Source organism: Pleurodeles waltl, chromosome 11, assembly GCF_031143425.1.
Source record: "Pleurodeles waltl isolate 20211129_DDA chromosome 11, aPleWal1.hap1.20221129, whole genome shotgun sequence".
In the NCBI taxonomy this organism is placed as follows: Eukaryota; Metazoa; Chordata; class Amphibia; order Caudata; family Salamandridae; genus Pleurodeles; species Pleurodeles waltl.
In genome coordinates, this window is record NC_090450.1 from 271,942,119 (window position 1) to 271,966,990 (window position 24,872).

General features: G+C 46.5%; 1 protein-coding gene across 5 annotated transcripts in view; it reads right to left on the reverse strand.

Annotated features, from left to right (window-relative positions):
• The window catches only part of STAG1 (STAG1 cohesin complex component), a 995,019-nt gene that overhangs the window by 593,408 nt on the left and 376,739 nt on the right, over positions 1-24,872 (reverse strand). For all 5 annotated transcript variants that reach the window (XM_069213542.1, XM_069213540.1, XM_069213544.1 and 2 more), the window contains one exon: positions 20,690-20,813. In XM_069213542.1, the coding sequence (XP_069069643.1) occupies positions 20,690-20,813 (124 nt within the window). The remainder of the gene's footprint in view (positions 1-20,689; positions 20,814-24,872) is intronic.

Sequence of the window (24,872 nt, forward strand, 5' to 3'; positions counted from 1 at the left end):
AAGCATTTTGTTCTATCCAAGTACAATTTTAAGACCCTTTTAACATCGAGAGAATGTAGGGTTCTCTCAGCAGGAGTAGGCGGATTTTGGAAGAAAGTCGGTAATGATATGGTTTGGTTTACATGAAAGTCTGAAACGACTTTAGGTAGAAATTTTGGATGTGTCCTCATTACTACTTTCGAAGAATGAAAAACCATATAAGGTTCTTGAGCGCAAAGGGCCTGGATCTCACGGACCCTGCGAGCTGAAGTGATTGCAACCAGAAAAGTAGTTTTCCATGTAAGATGTTGGAGTGATGCTTTATGTATTGGTTCAAAAGGATGTAGCATTAGACGCGAGAGGACAATATTCAGCTCCCATGGAGGAGATGGCCGCCTAATAGGAGGAAAGATCTTTTTCAAACCTTCTAGGAAGTCTTTTATGATTGGAATCTTAAAGAAAGAGGATTGGGAAGGGCTCTTTCTATATGCCGTTAGAGCTGCCAGGCGTACTTTTATTGATGACAACTGTAAGCCAATCTTCGCCAACTTTAACAAGTATGGAAGAATAGCTTCTTCTCTGCATGTTATTGGGTCGACGTTGTTGTCCAAGCACCACATGCAGAACCTTTTCCATTTGAAGGCATAAGCTGTTCTTCTGGAGGGGCGCTTTGCCTCTCTTAGAATCTCCATTTTAGTCCTGAGGTAGATTCAGGTGACCATATTGTACTAGCTCAGGAGCCATGCTACCAAATTCAGCGATGAGGTTGGGATGTGTAATCTGGCCTCGAAACTTCGTGAGAAGGTCTGGGCGACAAGGTAATCTGATATGTGGTTTGAGTGACTGGTGAAGGAGGTCTGGAAACCACCACTGGCGTGGCCATTCTGGGGCGATGAGAATCATCTTGGTGTGAGAATTGGACAGCTTGAGGAGGACTGTCGGTATCGGGGGAAGCGGTGGAAAGGCGTAAAGAAATGCTCCTGACCAGTTTATCCACAGGGCATTCCCCAATGTTCCTGGATGGTAGTATCTGAAGGCGAAGCTTTGGCATTTTTTGTTTTCTGGGGTTGCGAATAGGTCTATAGACCCCCACATGGAAAAAAAAAATGGAGCGGACAAAGTCGTCGTGCAAAACCCGCTCGTGGTTTTCGTCCATTGCTCGGCTGAGGGCATCCGCTTGGACATTCTGTATGCCCGGAAGGTGAGTTGCCACTAGCGATAGGTTCCTGGCTAGAAGCCAGTGCCAAATTGTTTGGGCCTCTGTCGACAGAGTCCTGGATCTGGTACCCCCTTGTTTAAATAATACATGGTGGCCATGTTGTCTGTCTGGAGAAGCAGAGTTTACGCCTTCAGTGAGGGGAGGAAGGCCTTGCGTGCAAGATGGACTGCGCGAAGTTCTAAAAGACTGATGTGATAGTCACTCACTCTGTGACCACATGCCTTGTATTCGGAGGTGATCGATATGCGCTTCCCATCCAAGCAGCGATGCATCCGTGACTATGGTTTGGGTTGGAGGCTGTTGTTGGAATGGAACCCCCTTCAGAAGATTGTTCGGAGAACACCACCACTTGAGAGATTGTATGGCATGGGGAGAAAGGAGGATGCTGTTCTCCCAATCGTCCACTAGTTGATACCATTGATTCTCCAGACATTCCTGTAAGGGCCTCTCATATGGAGGCGAGCATTGGGAATGAGGTAGATGCAAGACGCCATCGAGCCCAGGAGAGAGGATATCGCTCTTGTAGAGGTCAGAGGCATTTTCTCGAGCTGCTGGCACTTTTGGAGGATTGATAACTGTCGTTCCTCCGAAGGAAACACCTTTCCTTGAGTGGTGTCTATGATGGCGCCTAAGTAATGCAACCTCTGAACAGGTGTTGCTGTGGATTTGGAGAGGTTGACCTGAAGGCCCAGACTCTGGAGGAGCTGGTGAGTCCAGTTGAAATGCTGTTGAGCCTCTAGGTATGTGGATGCTTTTATGAGCCAATCGTCTAGATAGGGGTAGACGAATATTTGATTTTTCCTTAAATGGGCTGCCACCTCCGCCATGCATTTGGAAAACGTTCTTGGTGCTGATTTGAGGGCGAAAGGTAGCACCGTAAATTGGTAATGACTTTTTCCGACGAGGAATCTCAGAAATTTTTGATGCTTTTTGATCACAGGAATGTGAAAGTAAGCGTCGCGGAGATCTATTGCACAGAGCCAGTCACCCTGACGAAGTTGGGGATAGATTTGGTGTAAGGATAGCATCCTGAATTTCTCTCTGCGAATCCATTTGTTGGCTACCCTTAGATCTAGAATGGGACAAAACTCGTGTTTGTCTTTCTTTGGTACCAGAAAATACCTCAAATAGATTCCCTTTCCTTGCTGGTTGATAGGGACCGGTTCCTTCGCTCTCTTTTGTAATAGGGTTGTTACTTCCACTTGGAGAGCGTCTAGGTGGTGACTCACCGGTTTGGGTGGAATAGACGGCGGGGGGCTGATGAACCTGAGACAGTAGCCATTCCGCACAATATTCAACACCCAGGCGTCTGATGTGATGTGTTGCCACTCTTCCAGATGACTTGAGATACTTCCCCCTACCGGAGTGGGTAACGGAGGAGGGGGAAGCGAGGATTCAGGGCTTAGACGCTGGTGCCTGACGAGCTGTTTGGGTTTGTGGCGTAGAGCGACCCCTTGTTTGCTTTCGTTGGGTCGAAAAGGTTCTCTGATGCTGTTGCTGGGATCTTGAAGGCATCCACTGTGGTGTTTGAAATCTTTGAGTAAAGAGTCTACGGTGGTAGGGACGGAATGTTTTCCGTTGCTCCCTTGGTCTCTCGATGCCCACCACTTTTAGAGTGTCCAGTTCCGTTTTCATTCTCGACATTTCGTCAGCATGAGAACCAAACAAAGTGGAACCTGAAAAGGGCAAATTTTGTATTCTCTGTTGCGCCTCTGGTTTAAGTGACATAGGGCGTAGCCAGGCGTGTCTTCTCAAAGAAACTTCATGAGCATAATTATGTGCGGATAACACAGAGGAGTCTGCAGCCGCGCTTATCACTTGATTGGAGACCATGGCACCTTCACTAACAAACTCCAAAAAATCCTCTTTTTTTCTCCTTAGGGAGGTGTTCCGCAAATTGCAGCACAGAGTCCCAAAGGGCACGATCATACCTGCGTAACAGGGCAGTTGCACTAGCTGCTTTCATAGTGATGGCTGAGGTAGAGCACACTTTGCGGCCTGCGGCATCAATCTTTCTACTCTCCTTGTCCGGTGGTGAAGACGGAGACGTAGAATGTAACTTTTTAGCAGCCACGATTACCACTGAGTCATGCACTGGATCCGCCCTCAGAAACAAAGGGTCCTGCTCGGGAGGATGATATTTCTTTATAAGCCTGGAAGAAGCAGTTTTAGCTGTGGACGGTGTTAAAAATATGTCCATTGCCGGTTCAAGTAGTCCTGGGACCAGCGGTAGTAATGGTCTAGAAGAAGAACGCTGGTGTAATGTCTCAAAAATGACAGAGGTTGTTGGAGCGGGTACTGCCAGAGGGATGTTCAACTTTGTAGCACCGCGAACTAGGACCTCTTGAAAGGTGTTCACGTTGTCTATGGGAGAAACTCTCTGAGACGGGGAGTCGGATAAAGTCGGAGAGTAATCCCTTGTGGATGAGGAGGAATGTCTATGGTGGGAACGAGGAGATCTTCGAACTGATTCACGCCGATGATGATGTCGAGATGAAGAAGAGCGTCTCGAAGAGTGTCGAGAATACCTTGTGGATTCTGCAGGAGTCACTGGGGCGGACTCTGAAAGAGGTACCGGCGGAGGAGGCGGTAGGTGCGAGAGGTGTCTGTGGTAGAGGCGACGGCTGATGAGAAGACTGAGGTGAAGGTGGTAAAAGAATGAGAGAAGCCGAGGATTCTGAGGTGGTATAGACCCTCCTTGGTCTCTTTGAGTGCCTTCGACGTTGAAGTACGACGCCGACGAGTACCTCTCGGCATTGACTCCTATCGTCGTTGAGAGCTTCTCGACGGCGATCTCCGTCGATGGGATGACGGCGATCGTCTCCGACGACGAGTACTGTCCACCGACGTCGATCGTCCCAGTCGACGGCGACCTGGACCGGGAACTTTGACGGAGAGTGTCTACGCCGTCTCGACGGCGATACGGCTGTCGATGTCAAGCGTTCTCTTCCTCGACGGTGAGCCGGTCCTCGACGGCGAGCAGGTTGGCACCGTTCCTGGTCTCAGACCTATGATGCTTGTGAGCAGGTCTGGCAGCTGCTCCAGAGGACACAGTGAGAGCCCTGGTAGAAGACTGACATTCTCCTCGCTCTGTGGCAGATTGCCCTCTTAGTCTCCTGTCCTCTTTTGCCTGAAGGCGGATTTTCTCCCTGTCCCGAAGAGTTCTTCTGAAGAAAGTTTTGCAAATGTCACAGGCATCAGGTATGTGACTTGACGGTAGGCAAATAATACAGACTTGATGTGGGTCTGTTTTGGCCTTTTTCCTGCCACAGCTAGGGCACTTATCAAAAAGAGAAGGCATTCTGGAGACAGAAAAACTTCAAATTTGTCAGAATTTGACAGGCAAAGCTAGAAAATGTTCACTCTAGATGAAAAACGTCGAGTGAAATTGAAATCCAAAGGATTTTAGTTGAGTTTTCGTCAAAAAAAGCTATGTAAAGGTAGAGCTCAATGCTTCAGGGTCCTGTCAGAAGGAGCCGGAAAAAAGAACTGAGGCAACTGCCTTTTGCTGTGCATGATGGGATACAGGAAGAGTTTCCTTTCTTAAAGGCACAGCTCTATTTACATCCTGTATAATGGCAGCCTATGGGCTACACTGCCCTGCATTGTTTCATTCTCATTTGAAGGTGTAAATAAAGTTGGAGAATATGTTTTTTACTACATTTCTAGAATAAATACGTTTTTAAAGGTGTATCTGTACTACAGCTTCCTTTCTTTCCAACCTAAAGAATGAACAATTTGGCCTTTGTAGCTTTTCACCTAGGCTGCACATTGATATTCTTAAGTGACTTAACAGGCCTTTTGCAAGAAAGGCAAACAACATCACTTAAGAATACACTACAGAACAGAGCTCCGGGGTCCCCGCGGGCGTGTTGAACTATTCAGTGCTTAAGACTATACATGGAAATCCCCTACGAGAGAACTTCCTCTTTCCAAGCTTGTCTAGTCTTTTGGATTCCCTATCCGTGGTTGCGGAAGGGAATGCGCCTGGGGATGTAGAGGCCTGGATAAAAAAAGCTCTCACAGGTGGGGTATTGTGTCAGGAACACAGGGCCATTAGGTGCTGGCTTATGGTGGCAGGCCTATTAACAGGAGCCCCTATGCTGCGTACGGACCAAGTACCAGCAGAACATCAGAACGGGCTTCATTAAAGGGCTAAAGGTGATCTGATTAAGTCGCAGCCCCAGGCTGAAGGCCTTCAGTCAGGTTAGTCGGGGACATCTAAACCGTTGTCAAGGAAGGCCACAGTGGCACAACCGATGCCGGTTCGTATCCAGAAGCCTCTGGCGCAGTACCCGAGGGGGGGGCCCGGACGAGCTTGTGTGGGGCAAAGGCACTCAGGCAGGGTCAGACTGCCCCAAGATGAGTTGCATGGCCTCGTAAAATTCACACAGTTGGGCAGTAGTGGCTCTGGTACCCGAAAACTCAGGAAGGCGCGGACCCGACCCAGCAGTAGGCTCTAAAGACTGGGACCTAGAACGACGACACTGCTTGTCCCACGTCACGTCATCCAACCAACGGGGTGAAGTCAAAGAACGTTTGCTCTTCGACTTCTTGTGCATACCTCATCGTCCTGAGGACTTAGAGGGCGACAAAGAGAGTGGGCTCCGGCAGCAGTCTCAGGAAATTCCTCACGACGGAGAGCGATGTGGAGCCAAGTACCCTTTATCCTTAGGGACCATTCCCTTAAAGTCTTTGGATTCATGGCCCGGCTCTCACCTTCGTCCATCATCCAGTGACAGGAGTCGCAAATCTTGAATCCAGTCTTCCATTACGAAAATTTGACGCACCAGCCTGTCAAAAAAGCTTTCAGAAGTCGAAAAATCCAGCCAAAAAGTGGCTGATGGGGTAGCTCTTCTTCGGATCTGGGTGTAGGCTGGGGTGGAAAGAAAAGAACAGAAGTAAGCGTGCCAGGGTGGTGCATACATAGGACCTACAACGTCATATCCGGCGAACCAGACAATGGACACGGAGTTGACCGAAGCCACCAAACTCCACGCTTAGGACTGCTCGAAAAAAATCTCTGGATCCAGACTGACACCTGGGGGAAATTCTAAGGTAAGGAATCTGCAACAGGAAGTTTTTTCAGATTGTATTGATTTCAAACTCCACACACACATTCAAGGCACTACACAACTTAGGCCCCACCCACCTGGACAGTTACATATACTTACACCAATCAACCAGGCACCTCCACGGAACTGCTTCTCACACATCCCACACACCTATACAGAACCAGATCAAGCAAACTGACCTTCTCTTATATTGCTCCTCAAGCGTGGTCCGGCCTCCAACTACAAATCCGAGCAGCCTCAGGTCTTCTTAAATTTTGCAAGCAGCTGAAAACTTGGCTTTTCAATTACCCAAGCTACAATGGACAGGGCTAGGCATGCACACCTGCTCAGTCCCGGGATAGCCTTGCAAGTGATAAAGCTCCTTACAAATACATTTAACATGGTTTGACGACAGAGGAAAAAAGCACAGTTGCCCTCCCCGGCACACTCCTGCTCTGTGAAGGAGTGGCCATGGCTCACCCTTCGATTATTTCAAGGACTGTACCTGATTGTCTCAATGTCAGACTAGAAGCAGTCCCCTCTACCTACTTAGGTGCCTCCTTGAGTTCCAGTTTTATGGGCCAGGGGCTGGGAGTAGCTTTCCACAAGAAGTTAGAAACATAATTAGCAGCACACACATAGGAGTAAATGGGTACTTACTGGTAGCCCATTTCCTCTAGGACGGGCACTTGTGCACGCTGGGCTGGGATGGGATCTAGTGCACCGCAATCTCCAGGTTAGAGCAAGAACACCCTCTTGATTTGAAATACATTTATAATATTTGAGTTATGTATTAATTATGCATTTTCTTTTTCCAAACTAAAGTTAAAAATATCTGTTCATATAATTTAATAAAAATAGATAGGATTGTGGGTATATTGAGAAATGGGTGGGTAATTTAGCATTTACATATATAAAAACTTTTCTTCTTTTGAGAGATTTTTGCTTAATAGTTTTAAAGCTTTTTAACAATTCTGTTCATTTTTTTCATTCTGAAACAATATTTTAGTGTTTTTTTTAATTTTAAAATGTTTTAATGATTGTAGTTTTTTTTGCACTTGTCTATTTAAATTCTAACATAATTGTTGATAGGTACTTATTATTTGGATGTAGTGAAGCTAGCCCCCAAAGATATATATATATTCCTAGACTGGACTTAGATTAGTATATCTGGCCCCCACCATTCAATTTACATACTTTGCTGCCTAACAGACATTTAGTAATCAAAATAGTAAATTCAACTTCTGCCACCCGATGTGTGAACTTTCCCCACTGTATCAGACTGAAGTATAGTAAATCTGCAACACAAACCCTAGACCAAATGCATTAATTTTTCCAATATGTGCTAAACTGGAGTAAGAATAGTAAATCAAACCACCCTTGCACACCATTTTCCCAATGTTTTTTAGTTTAGAGTTAAACTAGAAATTAATGTCTATCTCCATTCCTAACCCCTCTAGTTTTGGGCATTGTTGCTTACTACTCCCTTCACCCACTGCTCAGGGAACTAGGTGAAAGGGACTTGCAATGTCACATGACAGGAGTCAACCCATCCAGAATTGTGGCTGTCACATGGAAGCTGCCAGTTGTTATCCCACAATCACCAGCACTATCAACCCTGTCCTCGTTCGGGCGCCCCATAAGCCATGACTGAACAAATGAATACGGTATTCATACATCTACTTCAGGGTTTGAGGCCTCATAGTCCATAAAGGCCACACCCGGAACATGGCCAGGTGCTAGTCTTTCCTGGCTGTTAATAAGGGAGAACTCGGAGTCCTGTTTATCACCTGTGAACAACTGCTTGGTCTCAGCTCTCCACCTGTGTGCCCAGCTGTCGAATCGACCTTCAAGCGAGATGTCAAGAACATCCTCCCTGTTTGCAGTGCTTCTTGGAATTCCCCCTGCAGCATCACCTCAGAGTTTCCTAGCATCCTTGGAAATATTTAACCTCGCCCAGCACTGTCTCCTGCGGCCTCAGGTTAGACTTAGCTAGGGAGAGTTAGATATTACTCGTGTGGGAATTTTGTTGGGCTCCTTATAATATGCCCTGCACCAATGTAGTGTGAGTTTTTCAAGCCATCAAAGATTTGATGTCTTCTCGGGCTCTACAGTGTTATATGCTGACCTGGTGTAAGCCTCAGTTTCTGATCAGTGCGCAACATTGTGGCTTTTACAAATACTATGCAACAGCAGAAAAATACAGTCTTCTGGATGCTTGTTTTGGCTCTGACAAGCTAAAGATGATGTGTTGGTGATTTACTAAATGTTTACCATAGTGCATCAGTTACTAGTTCAGGTCTCATTTTATGTAGAATGTTACCATTCATGCGAAAAAAATGCTTGTGAAAGCACAGAGCAACAGTAGTCCTATGGGCAGTGTAGGAAAGTAGAATCTTTCTAACACAATACCCCCCACTTTTTGCCAGGTGTCAGTGTGTTTAGACTGTAGTGCACTGGGATCCTGCTAATCAGGACCTCAATATGTGTTCCCTCCTCTAAATGTGGTTGCTGATAAACCTTTACACACCACAATGCATACATGTAAGTCCCTAGTATATGGTACATAGGTAACCAGGGCATAGGTACACCAGGGTCTCCCATGGGCTGCAGCAGGTACTATGCATGGGAGGTCATGCAAGCTGAGAGTAGAGGACTGCCATTGCAGCCTGCATGACATTGTGCATGCATCTTTTCACACCAGATATAAGGCTTGCCTTATATCACAGTCACTGCAACTGGACTCTTCAAGTCACCCCTCTGGTAGGCCCTTCAGCCCAAGGGCAGCGTGCATGTCCCTAAGTGTGAGAGTACCCCTGAATGAGCAGGGTACGTCTACAAACACCAAACTCCATTCCCTCGGCTTTGTAAGTGAGGAAGACATCTTAAGGTATGTAGTAGACACTGGACAACACGAGTAGTCCAACATAATAACGGTTTCTCTGAACCTAGGCATGTTTGGCAATCATGTTGGAATCATGCAACTACACAGATTCCAGTGCTAGTTGCAAGCTCCTATGTATTCTGGGGGTTCCAAAGAGGATTCCTCAGGTCTGCCTGTGCAGCCTTATGGGGTCTGGCTGCTGATGAGCCGACCTCAAGCAGGGGAAGGAAGAACAAAGGATTTCCTGCAAGTCACAGGTGTGACCACCTCTCCCTTTGAATTAGGTGTTTCTGGGCTGGGGTGGCCTCTGAGTGCCATCAGACCGCTTTGAAGAGCACATTTGGTGCCCTCCTTGAATAATCCGATCTGCACCAATTCAGGAACCCCCGGTATCTGCCCTGGCCCAAAACTACAGAAAGGACAGTGGAGTGACCACCCCCCTGTTCAGTCCTCCCCTAGCGAGGTGCACAGAGCTCTGCCAGGTAGCTGGTTGATTCTGCCATCTTGAAAAAAAGATGGGCAGAGGCTGCTGCGAGCATCTAACTGGTTAGGACAGGTAGATGGTGTCTCTGACCCCCTCTGATAGTTGGGTCACTACAGAGAGTAACCAACCCCCTTTTAGGGTTAGTTAAGGGCTCCCCCAAGGATGAGTCCTCAGATTTGTTGAGCAAGACTCTTCAAGAACTCTCTGCAGGACATCTTTTGCTCCTAGCCTCCGGAACTTCTGCTGGACTGCTTTTGGAACTGAAACAAAACTGTATCCAGTTGGGAGGGCTCCTACTGCAGCATTGTTTCTCCAGCTCCTGCAAGATTTCTGCAACATCCGTGGCTGTGCATCCTCCAGGGTCACAAGGACTCTGCCTGCATCCATGAAGCAAGAAGGAATCTCCTTTGGAGTGAAGGAGTCACTCCTCTGCATCCGAAGGCACCTCAAGACGACAGCGACCAGCTGGTGGATTCTGCTGTCCCCATGCATGATAGGGCTCTGTTTACGGGGGTTCTGTGGTCCTCTCTGGGTACAACTTGTCTTCTGACCAACTTGGGAGTTAGCGTACCCTTGCTGTAGCCACTAGAATGGAACCCGTGTGCAATGAGACAGTTGCTCTAGCCAAGGTTGGCTCTTCCTCCAAGAGATCTTCGAGCTCCAAGAAGCCCCAGCCTCCAGCACTCTGCAACTTCAAGATCAGCTTCCACTCTGCAGCTCCTGCAACGTGGGACTCCTCTTTTGTTGTGCTGCTGAAGACTGTCTCCTTCTGCCAGTGGGTCACTAGCTGTGGCTCCTCTGAATCGCTTTCCTTGCTGTTGAAGGCCAGCCCTGACTCCCCTCCACATGTGGAGTCACTAGGGCCTTGCTGGTCCTCAAACCCCTGCAATATTCCTTGCATCAACTATTTGCATTTGCCAAGGCTTGATGGTGGTCCTGCTGGCCACGACCCTCCTGTAATCGGGTGACCTACAGGGGACAGCTCGTGGGTGAATCCAATGGACTTAGTAAGTGCAGGGAGGCCATTTTACCTGTGTACTGGATACAGGTCGCTACCTATATCCAGCTACATAATGGTAACTCTGAGCCTAGGCATGTTTGGTCTCAAACATGTTGGAATCATAACCCAATACTGTTCCCAGTATTGGTTGTATGCACTCTGATGGCTCCTTAGAGGACATCCAGCTTTTCTCCTATCAGTTTGCAGCGTTTGCCCAGGCAAGCCCGTGCTACTGCCATCCTACAGACAGGTTTCTGCCCTCCTGCTGCTTGACCAGCTCAAGCCCAGGAAGGCAGAACAAAGGACTTCCTTTGTGAGTGGTAGCTAACACCCTCTACCTTTGGAAGGAATGGTTTCTTACCTGTAACTCCAGTTCTCTCGTAGGGGTATTTCCATGATAGTCATAAGCATTGAATAGTTCCGCGCGCCTGCGGGGACCCCGGAGCACTGATGTGAAGTATATTCTTAAGTGCAAACACCAGCCGTTTAAAGAAAAGGTCTGTCAAAAAACACTTAAGAATAACATTGTGCAGCCTATGTGAACAGCTACACAGGCCAAATTGTTGAAAAGAAAATCAATAGTAGTGTAAATTAATGTTCAAACACCTATTTATTCTAGAAATGTAATAACAAATACATTCTCATACTTTATTTACACCTCTGATGAGAATAAAACAATGCAGGGCAGTGTAGCCCATAGGCTGCCATTATACAGAATGTAAATAGAGCTGTGCCTTTAAGAAAAGTAAAGTCTTCCTGTTTCCCATCATGCACAGCAAAAGGCAGTTGCCTCAGTTCTTTTTTGGAGGCTATTACCTGACATGAAGAAAAAACAAAACATTTGTTGGAGTACCCACCTCCATAATATTCATGTTCTATGTCAACTCCACCGGGGAGGAGGGAGGGTTGCTTATGACTATCATGGAAATACCCCTACGAGAGAACTGGAGTTACAGGTAAGAAACCATTCCTTCTCTCGTAGGGGATTTCCATGTATAGTCATAAGCATTGAATAGAGTAGCAAGCCCATCCCCATAGCCGCGGTGGAGTCGATATAAGAATACTGAGAAAAACATGAATCATGCAAACAAATTCTTGAGCAAAGCCTGTCCAACCTGAGCATCTGCCCTAGCGTCTGTATCAAGGCAGTAATGCTTAGTAAAGGTATGGACCGACCTCCAAGTGGCAGCCTTGCATATTTCTGCCAAAGGGACATTTCTCATCAAGGCTACAGTAGCTGCTTTCCCTCTGGTCGAGTGGGCTTTTGGTCTACCACCAAGGGATTTGTTTGCTAACTGATAACATAACATTATACATGAAACAATCCACCTGGATAAAGATTGTTTAGATGTGCCCAAACCTGTTCTGATTGGGCCATAGTTAATAAAAAGCTGTTGTGATTTTCGTAAGCTTTTTGTCCTGTCCAAGTAAAATTTCAATACTCTCTTTACATCCAGAGAGTGCAGAGTTCTCTCAGCAGGAGTAGCTGGATTCTGAAAGAAAGTCGGTAATGAAATTGTTTGGTTCACATGGAAGTCGGAGACTACCTTAGGTAGAAATTTTGGATGAGTTCTCATTACCACTTTTGCAGAATGAAAAACCGTGTAGGGTTCCTGAGCGCAAAGGGCCTGGATTTCGCTGACCCTACGCGCTGAAGTGATTGCCACCAGAAAAGCAGCTTTCCATGTGAGATGCTGCAGCGATGCCTTGTGTATCGGCTCGAATGGCGGCAGCATCAGACGTGATAAGACAACGTTCAGTTCCCATGGAGGAGAAGGCTTTCTAATGGGAGGAAAAACCTTTTTTAAACCTTCTAGGAAATCCTTAATAATCGGAATCCGAAAAAAGGAAGTTTGTGAAGGACTCTTTCTGTATGCTGTTATCGCCGCCAAGTGAACTTTTATTGACGACAGTTGTAAGCCCGATTTTGCCAAACTTAACAAGTATGGTAAGATAGATTGTTCTCCACAAGAAACCGGGTCAATGTTGTTGTGTAAACACCAAATGCAGAATCTCTTCCACTTGCTTGCATAGGCTGATCGTGTGGAAGGGCGTTTTGCTTCCCTCAGAATTTCCATACAGTCCTGAGGTAAGTTCAAATGTCCATATTGCACTAGCTCAGGAGCCATGCTGCCAAACTCAACGATGAGGGGTTGGGATGAGATATCTGCCCTCTGAACTTCGTGAGAAGGTCCGGGCGATATGGTAGCCTGATGTGTGGTTTGAGTGACCGGTGAAGAAGGTCTGGGAACCACCACTGGCGTGGCCACTCCGGAGCAATTAGGATCATTTTGGTCTGAGCATTGGACAGCTTCTGGAGAACTGCCGGAATCAGGGGAAGCGGTGGAAAGGCGTAAAGAAATGCCCCTGACCAGCTTATCCATAGGGCATTCCCCAGTGTCCCTGGATGGTAATATCTGGAGGCGAAGTTTTGGCATTTTTTGTTTTCTGGGGTTGCGAATAGGTCTGTAGAAGGGGTACCCCAGAGTGCGAAAATGGAATGAACGACGTCGTCGTGTAGTACCCATTCGTGGTTCTCGCTTATTACCCGACTGAGGGCATCCGCTTGAACATTCTGGATGCCGGGCAGGTGAGTTGCCACTAGCGACAGGTTCCTGGCTAGAAGCCAATGCCAGATTGTCTGGGCCTCTCTGGATAAAATTCTGGACCTGGTGCCTCCTTGTTTGTTCACGTAGTACATAGTGGCCACGTTGTCTGTCTGAAGAAGGAGAGTTTCCGTTCTCAGAGAGGGAAGGAAGGCTTTGAGCGCAAGGTGGACTGCGCGAAGTTCCAGCAGGTTGATGTGATAGAGACTCTCTTTCTGTGACCACTCGCCTTGGACTCGAAGATGTTCCATGTGCGCCCCCCATCCGAGCAGTGACGCATCTGTTACGATGGTTTGAGATGGAGGTCGTTGTTGGAACGGAATCCCCACCAAGAGATTGCTGGGCAAACACCACCACTTGAGGGATTGTAGGGTGTGAGGAGACAGCAGGACTTTGTTCTCCCAATCGTCCCTCAGTTGACACCACTGATCCTCTAGATTTTCCTGCAATGGTCTCATATGGAGACGAGCATTGGGAACCAGATGGATACAAGACGCCATCGAGCCCAGTAGAGAAGCTATTATTCTTGCAGTGGCTTGAGGTCTTTCCTGCAGTTGTTTGCACTTTTGGAGAATCGATAACCGTCGTTCCTCCGAAGGAAACACCTTTCCTAGCTTGGTATCTACAATGGCCCCTAAGTAATGCAACCTCTGAACAGGTGTTGCTGTTGATTTCAGAAGATTGACTTGAAGACCAAGTTTTTGTAGCAGTTGTAGAGTGCATTCGAAATGCTGCTGTGCCTCGAGATAGCTGGAGGCCTTTATGAGCCAATCGTCTAGATAGGGATAGACGAATATTCGCTGTTTCCTCAAGTGGGCGGCTACTACCGCCATGCATTTGGAAAAAGTCCTTGGCGCTGATTTTAGGCCGAACGGTAGAACTGCAAATTGGTAATGGCGTTTTCCGACAGTGAACCTTAGGAATTTTCGATGTTTCTTGGCTACTGGGATATGGAAGTAAGCGTCGCAAAGATCTATCGCACATAGCCAGTCGCCCTGACGTAAATGTGGGTAAATTTGGTGTAAGGCTAACATCCTGAATTTTTCTTTGCGAATCCATTTGTTTGCTGTCCTCAGATCTAAGATGGGACGAAACTCTTGTTTGTCTTTTTTCTGTACAAGGAAATATCTCGAATAAATCCCCTTCCCATGTTGGCTGATGGGAACGGGTTCTATGGCTCTTTTTTGCAATAGGATATTGACCTCTAACTGCAGAGCTTCGAGATGGTGGTTGGCTGTTTTGGGTGGAACAGATGGTGGAGAACTGGTGAATCTGAGAGCGTAACCATGTCTCACAATATTCAATACCCAGGCGTCTGTTGTGATGCGTAGCCACTCGTCTAGATGATTTGAGATACTTCCCCCTACCGGAGTGGGTAACGGAGGAGGGGGAAGCAAAGATTCAGGGCCTAGACGTGGGAGTTTGTCGAGGTGTCTGGGTCTGAGGTGTTGAACGACCCCTTGTCGACTTTCTGGAGAAGCCCCTCTGATGCTGCTGCTGCTGCTGTTGCTGAGGGCGTGAAGACGACCAATGTGGAGCCTGATACCTGTGGGTGAACAGTCTTCTTTGATATGGGCGGAATCCCTTTCGCTGTTCTTTAGGTCGCTCTATGCCTACCGCTTTTAAGGTATCCAGCTCCGACTTCATTCTGGCCATCTCATCATCGGCATGAGAGCCGAATAAAGTGGAGCCTGAGAAAGGCAGGTTCTGTATCCTCTGCTGTGCTTCGGGTTTAAGCGATGTAAGCCGCAGCCATGCATGTCTCCTGAGCGCTATACCATGAGCATAGTTATGTGCGGATAGAGTTGAAGCATCTGCCGCAGCACTTATGATCTGGTTAGAAACCATTGCTCCCTCGCTCACGACCTCTAGGAAATCTTCCCTTTTGTCCCTAGGGAGATGCTCTGAGAACTGTAGTATAGAGTCCCAGAGGGATCGATCATATCTCCCTAATAAAGCAGTGGCACTGGCTGCTTTCATGGTGATAGATGCCGTCGAGCATACTTTTCTTCCTGCAGCATCGATCTTTCTGCTTTCTTTGTCTGGGGGAGCAGAGGAAGACGGTGACGTCGAATGCGATTTCTTCGCTGCCACTATAACTACCGAGTCTGGTACTGGGTCCGACCTCAAGAATAGAGGATCTTGCTCTGGTGGACGGTACTTTTTAATGAGTCTGGAAGGAGCAGACTTTGTTGTAGCCGGCGTGAGAAAAATGTCCATTGCCGGTTCAATAAGACCCGGAACCAGTGGAAGTAAAGGTCGTGAAGATGTCCTTTGATGCAAGGTCTCAAAGATTACTGATGTCGATTGGGCTGGAGCTGCTAGCGGGATATTCAGCTTGGTTGCCCCTCTCACTAAGACCTCCTGAAATGTGTTGACATCATCTATGGGAGACACTCTTGGGGATGGTGAGTCTGATAAGGTTGGAGAGTAGTCTCGTGTGGACGATGAAGAATGTCCATGATGTGATTGACGACGGTGCCTTGAGGTAGATGTACGTCTCGAGGAATAACCAGAACGCCCTGCAGATCGCGTTGGAGTCCTCGGAACAGGTTCTGGAGGAGGCGCCGGAAGAGGAGCCGTAGGTGTTACCGGCGTCTGTGGTAAAGGCGACTGCCTTTGTGAGAGCTGTGGTGATGCTGGAAGTAGGATAAGCGAGGCCGAGGATTCTGAGGTTGTATAAACCCTTCTAGGCCTCTTAGATGGTCTTCTCGACGTCGAAGCACTCCTCGACGTCGAACTGCGGTGACGCCGAGTGCCTCTAGACGTCGACTCGTCTCGCCGCTGAGAACCTCTCGACGACGAACCTCGACGTCGGTGCAGTGACGGTGAACGCCTCCGACGGCGAACACTGTCTCTCGACGGCGATCTCCCTCGCCGTGTCGACGGCGAGCCCGACTCGGATCTCCTTGGCGTGGACTGTGTTCGCCGTGTCGACGGCGACCCAGATCCTCTCGACGTCGGGTGTCTTCGCCGCCTCGACGGCGAAATAGCTGTCGACGGCGAACGATGTCGTTTTCTCGCCGGCGAAGCACTCCTCGACGGCGAACATGTTGGCGCCGTTCCCTGCTTCGACGTCGACGCTCTCGACGTCGTCGGAGATCTATGTCGTTTTTCAGCAGGTCTGGAAGGAGTCATGGAGGAAACAGGTTGAGCCCTGGTAGAAGTCTGACCTTCTCCTCGCTCTGTAGTGGAATGGCCACTTTTTCTCCTGTCCTCTTTCGCCTGGAGTCGGATCTTCTCTCTGTCACGAAGGGTTCTTCTAGAGAAGGTTTTACAGATGTCACACGACTCCGGTTTGTGGCTGGATGGAAGACAAATTATACAGACCCTATGTGAATCTGTTTTAGCCTTCTTTCTTCCACAAGAAGGACATTTATCAAAAAGTGAAGGCATTTCTAACTAGAAAAACCTCAAAATTCTGTCAGAATTTAACAGAAATCAGTAGAAAATGATCACTCAAAGGTAAAAACGTTGAGTGAAAATGAAATTCAGAAGATATTTCAATGAATTTCTGTCACAAAAGCTTTTGTGAGGTAGAGCTCAATGCTTCAGGGTCCTGTCAGCAGGAGCCGGAAAAAAGAACTGAGGCAACTGCCTTTTGCTGTGCATGATGGGAAACAGGAAGACTTTACTTTTCTTAAAGGCACAGCTCTATTTACATTCTGTATAATGGCAGCCTATGGGCTACACTGCCCTGCATTGTTTTATTCTCATCAGAGGTGTAAATAAAGTATGAGAATGTATTTGTTATTACATTTCTAGAATAAATAGGTGTTTGAACATTAATTTACACTACTATTGATTTTCTTTTCAACAATTTGGCCTGTGTAGCTGTTCACATAGGCTGCACAATGTTATTCTTAAGTGTTTTTTGACAGACCTTTTCTTTAAACGGCTGGTGTTTGCACTTAAGAATATACTTCACATCAGTGCTCCGGGGTCCCCGCAGGCGCGCGGAACTATTCAATGCTTATGACTATACATGGAAATCCCCTACGAGAGAAATAGGTGTTACATGGCTTGGGAGGGGTAGTCTCCCCAAGCCACTGGTATGCTTTGAAGGGCACATGTGGTGCCCTCCTTGCATAAACCGGTTTGCACCAGTCCAGAGACCCCTGCTCTGGTGTGAAACTGGACAATGAAAAGGGGAGTGACCACTTCCCTGTCCATCACCACCCCAGGGGGGGGTGCCCAGAGCTGCTCCTGGTGGCCACTTGATTCTGCCATCTTGAATCCAAGGTGCTACAGAGGCCCCTGGGAGCATCTGAGTGGCCAGGTCAGGCAGTTGACATCACAGCCCCCTCCTAAAAGGTGGTTTCCCTGCTAGTTGACTAATCCCCCTTCCTGGGCTATTTAGGGTCTCCCTCTTGGGTAGGTCCTCAGATTCGACATGCAAAATCCCAGCAGGACTCCTCTTCATCATTTACTTCATGTTCTGGCCATCAGGGAGGCAACTGGATCTTCCAGGAACTGACAACTTGCAACTCCAGCTGTGACTCCACTTTGCAACATTGTTTCTTCGGCTCCTTTCAGCAACTGCAATATTTCCCTGGCTGTGCATTCTCTCAGGGTGACGAGTCTTCAACCTGCACAAGAAGCAAGAAGCAAGAAGGAATCTCCCTTGGAGTGAAGGAGTCATTCCCCCACATCCGCAAGCAACGACGACCAGCTGTGCGAGTCTCCTCTCCAGCAAGACTGTGTGGCTCATGGAACACAGGATGGTAAGTCCCTGCCTCTCCTTGCAGGACAGTATCCCTGTGCACTGCTACTCTTGCAACTACCAAGCTTTGTTGGCTGTTCTTCCGAGGGATCTTAAGGCTCTGGGTAGCCCCAGCCTCCAGGACTCATCCCTGCAAAGCACAGTCTCCTAGCTGCTACTCCAGAGACGTGGGACTCTTCTCCAGATGTGCTGAGTGGGCCTCACAGACTCCTGTGCTTGCGAGTTGCCTATGGGGACTGAATCCTCGACTTCTGACTCTTCTCACTGTTGAAGATTGCCTGGGACTCCCGTCCTTGGGTTGAGTCCCCCACCTACCTCTAGAGAGCCCTGGCTTTCTAGACACTGTCTACACCTCACTAACAGGGGATAGCTGGACCTGGTATAATGTGATAACGTCAGTATAATAGGTGTTACATGGCTCACCACACACAAGCCTGCTTCCTACAGGGACCCTGTAGTCTGTCAGAATGGGTGTCATAACAAATTCTGGGGTTCACTAATGCTCCAAAAGAAAATCAACAACATGGTGAACTGCTTCAATCGCATGACCATAGTGCCAACATATTCTTTCATCTGTACAGATTCCTGCCCTGGCCAACATGATTACTAAAAAGGGTAGTATGCCAAAATGGAAGATGAGTTTGCCACACTGTTTGGTTCAAATCATCAGAAGATATTATTAGATCTAAACTTATAACTTCAAACATACAGTGCAATGTTTCAAAACCTGTAAAAAAAAGCTAGCAAATATTGAGAGCTTTAAAATGAGTTTTCATAACGGGAGCTTAAGATGGCTGAGCGTCATCTGATAACACCATACTTAGGGTCAGTACCTAGAGAATAAATTTGACTTCTTAGAACTTCTTTCTCGAAGTGGAGTCTCCTACTTGTTCCAGCTTCATCAGGGTTAGCAGGGTGCCACAAGCAACCCAACTGCTGTCTTAATGCAGGGTTCACATACATGTATAAGGCACTACTCCACGCCGATTATAAGGGACAATTCTCATCCAATTATTCAAGGTCTAGTTTTATAGATGCCTATCACTTTTTCCAAAACAAGGCCTCCATTGAAATTGTCACTGCAACCAACACACCATTATTGTGGACCATAAGTCAGAGTTGGCACAACTTAGCTGAACAAGTCTTTGTGAAGGCCATGAGTAAGTAGCCAATAGAATCAGTTACATCTGGTTAATATACCCCTGCAAGAGCTCCGAACAACCAGCTCTTAAAATCGAATCAAGGTCACACTTAAATTACAGTTCAAAATATCTGCAAGTGAACAATTTCTACTTTTTTGGGAACTTGGGGGCCAGTTCATTTTGAGGATCTCACAACTCCATTAACCAAAATAAAAAATGTTTTCCTTGCATTTCAAGAAGTTTTCCAAATTGTATTCTTCCAGAAAATATGTGCTTTGCTGCAAACTTAGTTCTGTCAAGGATTACTACACTGTCCACATAAGTTTGAAGCAAAGTGCTTCCCCCTCCCCAACTTTGTCAGGAATCTCACAATTCCCAATCTTTTTTAGGCATAACATGGAGATAAATGTTAAAGAAGCACGATCAGAGTATGCAGCCTTGGCTTACTTCAGACTTACTTGTAATTGGGTGAGAATACTGCCTACGAACTTCAGTGCAGCCCAAGCCTCCCATATGTATCACTAACATGAGCTAGCCATTTGGGTACAACCCAAAGGGCCATATTTCCCCAATAAACCTTTGTATACCTTATGAAAAAGTTGTCGAGAAGTCCACCAAAGCCTAACACCACGTATGTTGCTCACATGTCATAACGTGTGCACTGGGAGATCTATCCATCATCCTAAATATTATGCCAGACCGTAACATTAGCTATTCACTGCAGGTGCATCTTTAATAAATTTGTATTCATTCCTTGAAGCCTGGCACCGAACCAGGAATGCTTAACTGACGTGTTTGGGGAAGTGTTTCATAAAACTCAGCACCCATGGGTAATAGACTAGGCAGTCAACAACCCCATTCAATACAACCCCCTTTTGCTTTACTTCTGCTGTTGCACATGATGTACATGAGACTGCCCTGGCAGTTGGGGGAAGAGATGTAGCGATTGAGCAGGTGAAGAGGCTTGGTACTAAATGCTAAGATAGCTCTTTGAACGAATTATCTTTCTCTGGATCAAACTATGGAATCTCCAAAACACTCTTAAAGATGGGAAATGTTTTTTGAAGGTTCAGTTGCCTATCACCTGTATCAAGAGGTGTGCTTTCAACCAGTTAACAAATACGTAAGCATCTATCATACGATTAAACAAACTCAACTCTGTGGAGCTACTCAAAATGTATACAATGTGGCTGAGGAACAACTAATGAAACTCACAATGGTGATAAAAACTCATCTGACCGCAACAAGATTATACAGACGCAAGATCGTGACATCAAAACTGCCAAAGCAATGTCCAAACTAACAGTGTCACTAACCCCCAGCAGCACAGCTTCAAGTAACTTAGTGTCCTGTAGTTAATCTGCTAGCACAGACTAAACAGAGGGCAGTTTATTATAAGGAGGAAATGTGCTTTTGTCCCATTGAAATGGGTAATTCAGTAGAATGTAACAGAGGGATGTATTTTGTGTACTTATTAAGAGAACACGTAACAGAATCAAAGTACTTTGAATAGTGTTGCTTATAGCTGTACAATTTTGAGGTACAGCATATTCCCTCAAATCTATTTTAAAAGTTTTAAAAGCTTGACAAACACTTACCCGGTCGTGAAGAGTCCAACCAACATATTTTAAATAACTGTCATTCAGGAACGCATCACTGTACATTTTCATCCACACCCCAATTTCCTCAATGCAAATTGCTCGAATTTCAGCTATTGCATCACTGAAAAATAAAGAATACTGAACTGAATTATCAGAAATATTACATTATATAACATATATTGGATTAGGCTCTAAATATATATTTGAAAAATAAACTGCAGAAACTGAGATCAAATAAATATTGGCAATAACTGCAAGGGAATGAGGATACACAGTTTGAGACCAGGCCTAGTAGTGGAGGTACTCTGATCTAGGGTAGGATGGAGGGCCATTAACACTGCCTATATTTTAAAGTCCAGACAAAAAGCTATCTCCCTTTAGAATGGCAAAAACACTTCACAAAGCTTTTTAAAATCTGACCCAATCAGATAATGTGCATTTAGGTTCATATCCAGCAGCAGGCTCCATCCCACCTTTGTTCTTTACATGCATGAACCTGGCACTAAAACTAGAGCTAACCTGGAAATAAAGGTTTGTTGTGTATAATGGACGACGCCTCTAATTTAAAAGTTACGTAGTTACCATCTTGGTATCTATCTTATCTCACACGTGAACGTCTCCTGCCCGCAATACTTTAAAATATATTGAAGCAAAACATACAAAGTAGTAATGACCACACACTCAAAGTCAGATATTGCATTAACAAATTTCAACAGCTATTGGTCATACTAAGCACCAACTCTGAATGAACCACTGTGAAAGTACTATTTCGGTACAGCCCGTATCACTGCAGTGCAGCCCTTAGCTGGGACGTCTCTGAAATGTGACAAAAGAAAAAACACTTACCCGCAACACCAGTTCTCCACCATGGATATAGTCAATGTTTACATAAATATCTCCATTTATAACAAAAAACGCCTATGTACAGGCAACATTCTTGTTCTTTTGGGGTTGTTCAGGTGTTCTGAAAGCATCAATTTTCTCCCTCTGAATAGCTGAAAAGTCAAAGTATACTGCTCCAAGAGATAGCTCATCATATAATGGGCAAACACTACACTTTCACTTCAAGCACAAGGCAATCCTAGCATGCATCGAGGCAGGGGATCTATTAGTTTGTTTTGTCACAATAGTGATGAAAGTAAAGGGGCACTAAAAAACTGACTCAATTTCGATGTGCCTCCCTAAAGGACCCCTCACCGAGCACAAGCACCACGGTCATTGCAAGCTGCGTCTCTTGGCGCAGACAAATGTGAAAACACGGCATGTCACATCCCTGTGTGCCATGTCCCCTACCACTGCATATGATATTTGTAAAGTCACCCCTACAGCAGGCCTGTCAGCTCCAAGTCAGGGAGCATAGTATCAGATGTGTCAGCATATCTGAATGAGCAGATATGCCTATGTGCTGTTAGTCCTATTAATGCCAGTACAAGTGATCAGGGAGCCATCTTACGACATGTGCTGGACACTGGTGAGAACGAGTTCCCCAGTTACATGATGGCTTCACTGAATATAGGGATGTTTGGTATCAAACATCTCATATGAATAAGCCCACACTGATTCCAGTGATGGCTTTATCAATACATGCACCCACAGGGCACCTTAGAGGTGCTTCTGAAAACCTACCAGCCTCTGATGTGCTTGCTGACTGGTTTCTGCCAGCCTGCCACCGGTGAAACAGTTCTGGTCCCCTAGGGACAGGGTCCTCTGCTCTCCAGAACAAAAGCCTGTCCAGGAAGGGAGTACAGTACCCTCTCCCACAGGATGAGCTGCTGATAAGCCTTCTTAAGATGGCAATCTTCAAAGGGCTGCCGCCTTTGAAATGCAAATCAAGGCTCTCCCTCAAAGGAGGGAAAGCCAACACTCTTGTCCAGAGCCCCTTGGCACCTGGACAGGAGGAAAAATTATAAAGTTAGGTAGGCATTGGTTCAACCCGAATGGCCCCCTGGCCAGAGCCCGGAGCTTCTTTTCTCAGTAACCGATCTTCATTGAAATGCATTAGGCACCCGGTGCTGTTTTGCACCCGGACGTCCCGTGCCAGTGGTAGTCTACAACTCGTGCTGCCTTGAACCATACCCACTACTCACCTTAACTCCTGGAGAATAATCTTAAGTCGCTGTACGCTACCTGTTTGCAGAACTTGTTTTTTTCTCCCATAGGATAACATTGCATTGAGTCCAATTTTTGAAGTGAAAAGAATCCCAAATTAAAAACCTACTTACCAGAACAATTTTTCTCTGAGGCCTAAACATACATAAAGATACTTGCTATTTTTTTAAATAAATTGCAGTGGATCTCCTGTTCAGTCAATAAATGAGACACATGACTCACTGTGTGTATTTGTGGATGTCTTGAACTCCTGTGTTAAGCCTAAGGCTGCTTGACCACACTACCTTCAAATCGAGCACTTTGGGATTGCATAGCAAGCCCGGTCCACTCTTTGGGGAACCCTGGACCCTTTACACAGTATTGAACTACCACATAAAGGACCAGCTTCCTACAGTAGTCTGGGTTTGCAAGATCATCAGCGGACCTTTTCCATCACAACAGTCCTTTTTATCCAGATGTGGACAACTACAGGAAGTGGAGGGGGCAGCGTGGTGGAGGACATTTTCCTGGTTTTTAACCCTTTGCCAGATGAGGTCAATAATCAGTATGGTTCTCACGGCTTCCTTTGGTCATTCTGAAAGGCAAACAGGAAGCAGTCTTTTCTGGCAATGGCTGATTTCACATCTTTGACACCAGCTTACCTTTTGATTGAATCTTAGCAGTCATCAAGTCCTCTTATGTAGTAGTGGCTTTACAATGTTCCTTGAGGTACTTCCCTCCACTTCTACATCTTCAGCCTCTGTGTCCTCTTTATTATCTCCTTCCACTTGTGGGCAGATTGGAGCTGAAAGCAATGGCAGTAGCTTTAGAGATGGCAGGAGTGGCCGATCTGCTACTTAGTCCGGGACCCAGAAGTACAATCTCTTGTGCTCCAAGTCCGACAGGAGAGCCACTTGGGCAAGGAGCATCAGACAACAAGGACCATTGCGGAGGGGGATAAAAATCACATGGTATTAATACTTTCCACGGGGACATGGCCTAATGATGGAGTATGAAGCCTTTCTACGAGGCTCCTGCCGGAAACTCCCCATCAAACATCATCCTGAACAATAACACGGACCACTGGGGCCCCCAAATCATCAAGAAAAGCGTCTGGGCGGGGGCCCAAGTAGGTCTTCCTCAGTGATGCTTCCTTTGACAAATGTGTGACTACAAGGGGCATCACCCCTACACCAGACCTGGGGCTAACTGCCCTTAAAGTTTAGGGTACCTCCAAACTTGAGTAAATTCTCAGGGAGGCCTTGAGTGTGTTGCATATGAGCCTCTCACCATTAAGATACGATAGGTTCTTCACACTACACTCAGTAGGGATCTCAGACCAGTTATGACTTAGCATGTGGGCAGAAAGATGTTGGCCGTTAGGATTAGAGCAACGGAATGAGTCAATACACTCAAAAACCATCCATTTCTTGTTTTTATTTTACCAGCAGACACCACTTAAAAGGTGTGATTTTACCCTCTTGATCTGTTAGGTAATTTTATTACAACTGGATCACTGTATTATCCAGAAAAAATAATTTAAGAACTTGCTCTGGTTTCATTTAACTACGAAGCTGAGTCCGCCCAAGTGGCACCGTCCTACCTGGGAGGGGGTAGGTTGCCAAATGATGAAGCATGACACTATTATGTGTGTGAGACCACCTATTCCGTAAGGAGGAACCCCTGAGATAGGTCTCAAATACATGGGTTTCACAACCACTTCTTATTAGACTGAATCACTGCAATAGTGGTACCACCACAAGCTGGTCTGGTATTCCATTCCCCTCATACTCTGTGTTCACCGTTTTGATTTGGGGAAGTAGTATTGGGGGTTATAGCCCTCCATGTCCCTACGTGTAAAAACAGCCCCCAAATACTCGTCAGTGACTCCCAAAAATCCCCTGCAGACGGTGGATCGAATGTTGCTGAACTACTACCACAGACGCCGTTAAAACAAAACTTTGATAAAATACATGGACGAACTCGATTTAAGAAGGTGGCTGCGGCCGAGCGTCTAACCCACGGGCAACCTACTGAGCACAGTGGAAGATCAAATGCCAGCCGAGTGGAGGGCACCAAGCGAGACAGCACT